This window comes from Bos mutus, chromosome 3 (assembly GCF_027580195.1).
Source record: "Bos mutus isolate GX-2022 chromosome 3, NWIPB_WYAK_1.1, whole genome shotgun sequence".
Taxonomy (NCBI): domain Eukaryota; kingdom Metazoa; phylum Chordata; class Mammalia; order Artiodactyla; family Bovidae; genus Bos; species Bos mutus.
The window spans coordinates 102,836,062-102,845,209 of NC_091619.1; the positions used below are offsets into that span (position 1 = coordinate 102,836,062).

A 9,148-nucleotide genomic window follows, 5' to 3' on the forward strand; every position below is an offset into this window, starting at 1 on the left:
TGTTTAGTCGCCAAATTGTGTTCAATTCTTTGAGACCCCACGAATTGTAGCCCACCAGGCTCCTCTGTCCATGGGATTTCCCAGGCAAGAATATGGCAGTGGGTTGCCATATCCTTCTCCAGGGGATCTTCCTGACCCAGGGATTGAATGTATGAGTCCTGGATTGGCAGGCAGATTCTTTACCACTGAGCCAGTTACAGTTGGGGAAAAAAGCTCCAGCAGGAGGTATGGCTGGCCTGGGGTGAAATGGTAGAGCTGTTTCCAGTGGAGCCCTTTCCTCCTCACTCCCCAGTGAGCTCTGGGCTAGGTGATTTGGGCAGATGTCCTGTCCAGCATAGGCCTCAGTAGCCAAAGGTTCTCTAAGCTGGGGTCTGGCAAGAGCTCTCTCCCCTTCCAGGGTGCCAAGGCCCTAGGGAAGCAAAAACCAGCAAAGTGTTGGTGCTGAAGTCTTAGAAAGGGTCAACTGTCCTCAGTCTACCAGAGTTCAAGGTGTGGGAGCCCTGCTCAGTTACGGCAAAACCCCAATGTCTACGCATTACCCACTGCCTCCCTGGCCTGGAGGTTGGACAGTAGAGCCTTAGGCTCCACTCCACTCCTCCCATGGATGAGGCGGATAACAGCTGGAGGTTTGTTGTGGTGGCCAGGCCTAGACACAGCCTCTCTGAGCACAGGAGTCCAACCAGGAGGCTTCTCAGCCTCCACTATCCTGGGGACGCTGAGTGACTTTGTTACCTCTCTGCCCAGGAATGAGGTGGGGGAAGGGTGAGGTTGCAGGTCCCAAGCGAATGCTGCACAGTTCTCCTTTGTCCTAGGCCTCCCCAGCTCTGCCAGCTAGGGTCAGGTGGGTTGGGAGTTGGGGGAGAACTGGATGACTGTATCCCTGGAGCTGGAGCAGAGCTCTAGGCCCTGACATCCTGTGATCAGGAGGCGCTGGGTAAAGCTGAGCTCCTTGAAGTCACAAGCTGATTATGGGAGGATTTGGGGTTGACCCAGCTCCAGGCCAGTTAGGGTTGGTCCCGAAACGGCTCAGCATGGGACAAGGATCATCATAGAGATGTTTACAATGTCTGCACACCCAAACTGGACGTGCAAAGGGTCCTTCCATTTAAAATAGCCACCACCCTGGTTTAGGGCACTGGACCAGTCTCACCACAAGCACCATGGGGAGTGAACCTCCATTTTATGGGGAGGAAACCCAAGGCTGAGGAGAGTCACATCCCCAAGGTCATAGTGTTGTGAGGATGTCTTGCTTCCTTTCACAGAAGGCTTTCAGCTGTCAAATTATATCTAACCCAACTATTAGACTGCACCCAGAAAGAGCCTGGAAAGTCCTGGAGTCTGAGAAGTCCTGCTCATTTGGGGTGAACAGAGGGTGACACAGAAAAGATGGGTGTGGAAGAGGAAGTATTTAAAAAAAAAATTAGCGAAGAACATCTCAAATTTTTGGACAGCTGTATCTTGGTTAAGCTTCTTTCCTTCTCTGGCCTCCGTTCTCATCTGTCAAATAGAGGGTTGGGCCATGCACTGGAAGGTCCCTGCTGGGGACTTTCCTTTATCTTCTTGGGCCATCCTAGAAAGGCTGGCAGTGTGTTTTGTGGTGAGAGGCTAGTTTACGACCTTGGAAAAGTCATTTTCCACTGAACCATGATGTCATCATGTCTTGGTATCACCCTCACAGGGAAGGCAGGGCAGCCCCATCAGTGGACCCATCTCGGGGCTTGGCACTCTCACCCATGTTCTGCTCTGCAAACCAGCTTCCTGACAAACCCCAAGTGGAGAAGAACTGGCCAGTTGGAACTTTAAGGATTTGCCTGAACAAGTGATACAGCCCTGGTATGCTGGGGCTCTCCAAAGGCTCCAATTGCCAGAATGCCAGACTTCTGGACAGAGGCTGCAACCTAGGTAACCCCAGGTCACCTAGGGCCCAGGTAAGTGCAATGCATCATGGGAGTCCAGAGAAGCAAGGGATATTTATGGAGCATCCATGGGGACAGACAGACACATTTATTTCTGAGTTCTTGCAGACACTCTAATGATGAAAATGACATCATTCTGTGGACGCGGTAATTGAGCTAAAGCTGGAATTCAAAACCACAAATGCAGGACTTCAAAAGCCTATGCTCTTTGTACCTCTGAAGGGTTGAGGAACCCCGCAGATTTCTCATTTCTCCTTTGTATGGAGGGTGGAGTCGGCAGAGGTCCTGGCGTGTGATTAGGGTGCCAGGAAGGACTAGTTGAGGGGTCTTCACAAAGGGTTGGGCGAGACATCTGGGGGCAGGACTCACCCTTGTCTGCTGCCCAGTAGAGAGTGTGAGCAAACTCCCGGCTGGAACAAGAGGGTCTTCAACTTGTCTCCTCCCTACTTTTCACTCAGGTAAACATTACAATGAGCCACAGAGAAGTACCACAAAGTGCAGGGAAGTCAGATGAGTCAGTTCCCAGTTCTAAGGAGATGAGGAGGAACATAGCAAAGCGAACTTCAGAATCAGACACCCCTGGATTTAAGACCTTGGGCGAGAGATATATATATAACCTCTCCAGGCCTCAGTTTAACCTCCTGCACAAAAGGACTGGGTGTGCTGATTGAGTCAGCAAATCCAAAGGGAAGGGCTCTTTTCTAGAATGTATACAGGATGGTCTGTAGAAGGTTTAGCAAAAAAAAAAAAGATTTTTTTTTTTACTATAATTGCTATCTGTATTTGCTTTTTGAAATTTCTACTTTATGTACTCATATAATCAATTATTATAACAGTGCACGTATATGAATTTATGTGTGCATGCTCAGTCGCCTCTGACTCTTTGTGACCCCACGGTCTATAGCCCGCCAAGATCCTCTGTCCATGGGATTTCCCAGGCAAGAATAAATGCAGATAAACCACTGGAAAGGAGGCACTCCAAAATTATTTATTGATGGAGCAGGTAATCAAGAGTTTGGAGGGTACTGCATGAAAAACACCCATCTGCTACAGCATTTAGAACTGGCTGGCACATGGGCAGCCCTGGAAGTCAGGCAAACTCTCTCCCCTCCATTAAAAATTCAAGAAAGGCTCATGGTGAAAAGGGACAGTGTAGACTGAAAGCCCTTTCTGATTAGCTGGGGTTCAAATCCAGTTCAGCCATTTACTAGCTATTTGACTTCAGGAAAGTTACTTCTCTTCTCTGAACTCCCTCCCTGAACCATATGGAGGGTCAGTGATACTGAAAAGCATTTGAGCCCAGAGCCTAGTAAACTATTAAGCAGCTGTTGAATTTCTCCTCCACTTTTTTCTCCACTCAGAATATTCACTTATCCACTCAACAAATAAACACCCAGGTCCGGCATCATATACTGAACAGACATTTCTTTCCCTTGAAGGAGTGAAAAAGTTATCCTTCTCTTACAGACAGTGAAACTGAAGCCCAGAGAGGTTAAGTGACCTGCTAGAGCCCTGAGCTAACACAGCAAGCAAGTATTTAAACTTTGCAGTGGTAAGTTCTTACCATTAGCTAAAAGAGCTTCTCATTTTATTTGTATTTTGTTATACCCCAGCATAACGGCTCACCTATGACTGTCGGGAAATGTGTTCTGGGTCTCCCTTCAGGCCAGGGCGGGCTGGTGAAGCAAGTTGTCTGGAGTCCTCAGGCACAAAGGAGCCTTTTCCGCTGAGGGTATAGCTTGGCCACACTGTCACGCACCTCTCTGCCCAGTCAAAACCTTGCTCAGTTCCACCGGACACCTCCACCGCCCACAGGAAGGGTAGTGCGCAATTCAGTGCTAACCCATACCAGGTGAAAAAACGTACACCCTCGCGCCTTCCCTGCCGAGTTTCAAAAAAGAAAAGTGACTTGAAATATTCTATAGAAGGGGGAAGGAGGGAGGAAAGAAATAAAGCCCTACACAAAAGGTGGGGCCCAGGAAATGTTGGAAAGGAGTCATTCTGGGAAAGTCACAAAGAGAAAAAAAGAGATCGTATCGAGGCAGTTTGCTCCCGCGGGAAGAGTCCTCATCTATTCACTGTCCGTGTCCCCCAGATCCCTGGCGCGAGCTCCTTGCACTCAAGCCCGGGGCCCCTTCCCGAACCCCTGTCCCCCCCGGGATCGCGGCGGCGGCCCCTGGTGTACACTCTCCACGCGGCCCTCATCAGCCCCGCCTGAACAGGGAAACGTGCCACCTCGGAGCACATCACCCCACTTGGCTACAGCTCTGGGGCCTGCCCTACGCGGAAAGAAGGGCCTCGTACGCGGGTTTTTCGCCTCAGCCCTGCAGCCAGACATCCTGGGGTTAAAGCCCGGGCCTTAACAGACTGCCTTCCACCTCGGAGCCCCAGAGGGCTGGCGCGGGGACCACGCGGGGAGGCGAAAAACGCCCCAAACCAGGCCGCGCGCCCAGTGTGGCGCCCGGGAAATGAGAGCAGCGGTTCCCAGCCCGCCGAGCGGGGGCGGGTCCCTCCTCCTCCGCGCTCAAGGGCCGGGGCCCGACCGGGGGCTCGGCCGGCTCAGCCAATGGGTGCCGCGCTCGGACCCCTCCCCCGCCCCGGGAGGAGCCGGCGCGGGGCCGCAGCCGGGGAGGATCGTGAGCGACGTGCCGCGCCCGGCCCTGGGTCCCCGGGCCCCGCCGGGCCGCGTGGACCTCGCGGCTCCCCGGAAGGAAGCCAATTACTCAGTGGGGGCGCCACCTACGCACGCGGCGCCCTGGCGCCCGCCAGATCCCGAGCCCATCCTTGTCACCGTCCCCCGGCCCGGCAGGGCGCTGCGCTGCCGGCCGGGGGAGAGGCCCAGGCCGGCGGAGCGATCAGCGGAGGTCCGCGCCTTTGTTCCCGGCAGGGAGGGCCCGCGGGCGCGCGGACTCACCTTGCTGGTGGGCTCCATGGCCGCGCTGCTCTGGAGGCTTTCGCGGCACCGGGTGCGCGGGCAGGCTGCGCTCTGTGGGTCCCGCTTCGGCTTCGGTCTCGAGACTCCGTCTGCGACTCTCTTGGCCTCCCTCTGCCTAGCGAGCTAGTTGCTGAGACCTGCGGCCCACTGTCTGAATTCTCGCTTTGGTTACCTTTGAGCACTCCGACTGTCGCCTTTATAGGACCCCAGCCATTGGCTAGCGAAGCTGGGGGGCGGGGCGGAGGGGGTGGGTAGAGCCTGGGGGCGGGGACTGGGGCACGTCCGGGGCGGGGCTCCGCGAGGAGGGGGCCCCGGTCGCGGTCCAGGCGAGTGAGGGGTTGGGGAAGGAGGGCCCCCGCTGGGTACCTTGTTCTGGCTGCGGATCTCCACTTCTCCCTGAGTCCTGAGAATTCTCTGGCTGTGTGACTCTCTGCAAGTGTGCGCACCTCTCTGGGCTTCAGGGCCAGAAGCAAAATGGAGGAGCTCGTACCGGCTGTGAGACCAAACTCGGAGCCGCACACGGTAGCGCGTGAGAGTGAGGACTGGAGTCCTCACTTCGCCAAGGGATAACTTCGGGAAACTAGCTGTAATGATTGTACCACCTCATAGGTTTGTTATGAAGATTAAGTGAGTTAATATTTGAAAAGTGTTTAGAGCAGCCTCTGTTATGTGGTAAGTGGTATTTAAGCATTTGTTAGACTACGGGAGGTCTCGCTCCGTGATTTTCTCCCTTACCCTCTCCAACCCCACATTCCTGTTTGTAAACCAAGCCTGGCTTTAGCACAGGCTGGGCCCTCTGCCTGAAAATCTGTGCCCACCTCTTCTTAGGACTTTAATATCACCTCCTCTGTGAAGCTTTTCTCTACTCCTGAGAGTACATGTGACTCTATGGTGACAGGTAAGTGTGAAAAATATGAATGATAAGAACATAGAAGAACTTGGATTTGAACCAACTCCGCTGCAGACCAGCCCTGGTATGATCCTAGGCAAGGTGCTAGCCTATGAGGCTCTGCTTTCTTCTGGTTAACCGGGAATGAACATGCCCACCAACTTCAGGTGCTAACATGAGAGATACAATGTCGAGATCAGCCTATGAAGTACTTAGCGCATGTTGACTTGCATGTAAGGCCTCCTTTAGTGGCAATGGTATTTTTTCACCTTATTTCATCTGATTTCACCTTATTTCTTCTTCTGGAGTCGTGTCTTACTTGAGACACAGCGAAGGGAAAGACCCCTAGTCCAAAGGTCTGGACAAGGTCTGGACAAAATCCTGAGGTTAACCTGAAGGTCCCTTTCTCTATGGAAGGGGTCAGGAGGGGCTATTTTCTGTTGGGAAGGAGGAGCCTGGGCATGACCCTTGGAGCCCTCTGTCTGGCCTGTGGGTCCATTGCTGGCCAAGGGAGGGGGCTCCCTGTCTGGGCAAGAAGCCCTGGCAGGGAAGGCAGGCCCCTTCTTGGTGCACTTCTGCCCATGGCTCCTATTTCTATGGTCTCCCAGTTGCTCAGCCTGGAAAGCTTGGGGCCACTTCTCTCTTCATCTGGTGCCCAAGCCCCTAAGTCCCGTCGATTTCACTTTTCTGTACCACCTCGTCCTCCTTCTCTTCTGCTGCCTGCAGGGCCTCCAGCACCTCTGGCCCTCGTCGTCTAGTGCTGACCCTCATTCTTCTGTTTGTATGTCCCTTGTTGCCATAGAGGCGGCAGGGTCCAGCCTGGCTAGCAAGGCTTTCAGGGCATTCGTTTACAGGCTTAGCCTCACCCCTCACACTTGCACTTGCCACATCTGTACCTTTGTTCAGATTGTTTCCTCTGCCTGACTCCCTCCACTCCCACCTCATCAAGCCAAAGTGCTTCTGATGGCAAAAAGCAGCTCTAGAAGGGGCCCCTTCCAGGAGGCGTGCCTGAGTCCTCCACGAGGGAGTTGTTCTCCCTTTTACCTTTTGATGTTTCTTAATGTGCTGCTGTGCTTTCTCTCTTTTTCCAAGCTGAGCACTTTGAGGATGGCTTCTATAGCTGAGACACAGAGGTGAAGGAAGAAGGCAGAAATGAATGAACACATGAGCAGTTAGTCTGCTTGTTTCTTGCCAACACAAGTGTTCCCTGAAATACCTTTTGGGTTTTGCCACTTCCCTGTTCCAAGTCTCTCCATTGCTCCCTGTTGCCGAATCATTCAGTCGACTGTGTATACCTCTTCCCAGCTGTGGCTATGCCCCACCTAGCTCACGGGGTACCCTCACTATCAAGCTCTCTTTCCTTCTCCAGGCCAGCCCTGTCTGTGCTTGCTGCTTCTCCAGGGACAGAGGCAACCAAGCCTGTTGCTAACCTTACGGATTCCCCAGACTGGAGAGAATGAAGAGGGGAGGTGCACAGCAACAATACTGAGTTGGGTGTGCATGGTTAAGAATGTGTATTGGAGCAGATCTTGTACTACAAAGGAAGGAGAGGGAGTAGAGAGAGCTTCAGGATAGGGAGAAGGCAGGCTGAGCAGGGTTTAGTAGGCTAAATATGAGTTCAGCAAGTGGGTCAGAGGGAAGGCAATTTTTGGCAAGGGGAAGATCACCTGCAAAGACAGGAGACAGAGAGTAACTGTGGAGGGGAAGAAAGAGTCTCTTGACCACATGCCTGGTGTTGGAGTCCTGGATTCGGTTTCCTGAGTCCCAGTTCTGCTGTTTCCCTGCCAAACATAGCTGAACAAATCCCTTCTCTCTCTAACCTCAAGACCTACATCTGTAAAATGGGCATAACAGTCCCCTCCTGAGTTGGCCAGAGGAAAAACAGATTATGTACAAACGTTTATGCGAATAATGTACGACTTCCCTGTAGCTCAAATGATAAAGAATCTGCCTGCGAGGCAGGAGACCAGGGTTTGATCCCTGGGTTGGGAAGTTTCTCTGGAGAAGGAAATGGCAATCCACTCCAATATTCTTCCCTGGAGAATTCCATGGAGAGAGAAGCCTGGCGGGCTACAGTTCATGGGGTCGCAAAGAGTTGGACACGACTGAGTGACTAACACACACACACACAATTTGTGATGTCAGAAATTCAGTCAAACTGCCTTGCAATGGTCAGGGTGGAACTTGAAGACAGAGAAGAGTAGCTAGAAAAACAGCTTTGCCTTCACCTTACCCCATCATACTTGCCCCAATAGACCCCTATCATTTGCTTGAAATTCCATTTCTAAATATTCTCATTGTAAAAGCTTTATGATCCCTAGAAGGTACTGTGTAGAGGTAAACTCATCAGACACTATTGACACTGGCCAGATATTAGATTCGCTGGTTGACTAGTTTAGTTTTTGGATGGCTGAGTCCTCTGCGACCAAATTTAACTCCAGCCAGGGAGGGAACATCAGAGAGAGCCTAAGGAAGTGAGCCTGGAAGGTTGGGTTGCCTGGGGAGACAGAGCAAATGCCCATCACCAGGTCATGGAGGTGCAGCTTACGGCAGAGGGAGCCAGGCTAAGTAGCCCCTGTGGCGGGAGTGCAGAGGGTTGGGAGCGAGAAGGGGATGAAGTTCGAGGAATCTGAGTGGGAGAAGAAGCTGAAGAGGCGGGGTCAAATGCTAGGTATAGGAGTTAGGGCTTTATTCAGTGGGCAATGGGGAGCCATCGAGGGTTTTTGAGCAGGGAAGGACCTGAGGAAGTCTCGGCCCTTTCTCAAGGCTACCCTACTCCAAAGATTTAAAGGGGAGTGTAAGGAGGCGGTGAAGCCCTAAGGCTCCAATTGGAAGGACCAAGTAACCCCTCCCAAGCTACTTTCACACTGGCAGCTTTGTTCGCAGGAGGCTGCATTTAGCCTTGGAAGGAACTCGAACTTTTGGATTCCAGGCAGTTCTAGTCCTAGCCAGACGGAGGAGAAAAGCTCCCCGGGACTGGCGGGGCGGCCTGGTGCGTGCCTGCGAGCACGCTAGCACGCTCCGGGTCCACAGCCGCTCTGACCGCTGTGCGGGGGCGGTCTTAGCAACTCCGGAGTCAGGAGTGAGTAAGGCTGCCCGGGGAAAGACAATTTTTTTTTTTTTTTTGCCTTTAAAGGCAAGCGTCCTTGGCGGCCAGGAGAAAAGGCTTTGCTGAGTCAGCTGCCGCTGACGCAAGTGGGTCCGACAGGGGCTGAGACGGGAGAGCCCCCAATCCGCGGGATGTCCTGCAACCCCGATCCTCCCAGGCTGCAGGTAAACACTGTGTTGGACTCCTGGAAGGCCCGATGCGCCAGGCAGGACAGTCTGGTGTGTTTACTACTTTCATTCTGACTTGCGCACCTGTTCACACCGCCTGCTCACAGAGTACTTTTCAGCTCCTCCTTCTTT

The 9,148-nt window shown here is 53.0% G+C and overlaps 1 protein-coding gene across 1 annotated transcript in view; it reads right to left on the reverse strand.

Annotated features, from left to right (window-relative positions):
* The window catches only part of SLC2A1 (solute carrier family 2 member 1), a 28,239-nt gene extending 23,186 nt beyond the window's left edge, over nt 1–5,053 (reverse strand). Inside the window, exon 1 of the mRNA XM_005901364.3 lies at nt 4,831–5,053. Coding sequence (XP_005901426.1) covers nt 4,831–4,848 — 18 coding nt within the window. The 5' untranslated portion in view covers nt 4,849–5,053. The remainder of the gene's footprint in view (nt 1–4,830) is intronic.
* Between the last annotated feature and the right edge of the window lie 4,095 nt (nt 5,054–9,148).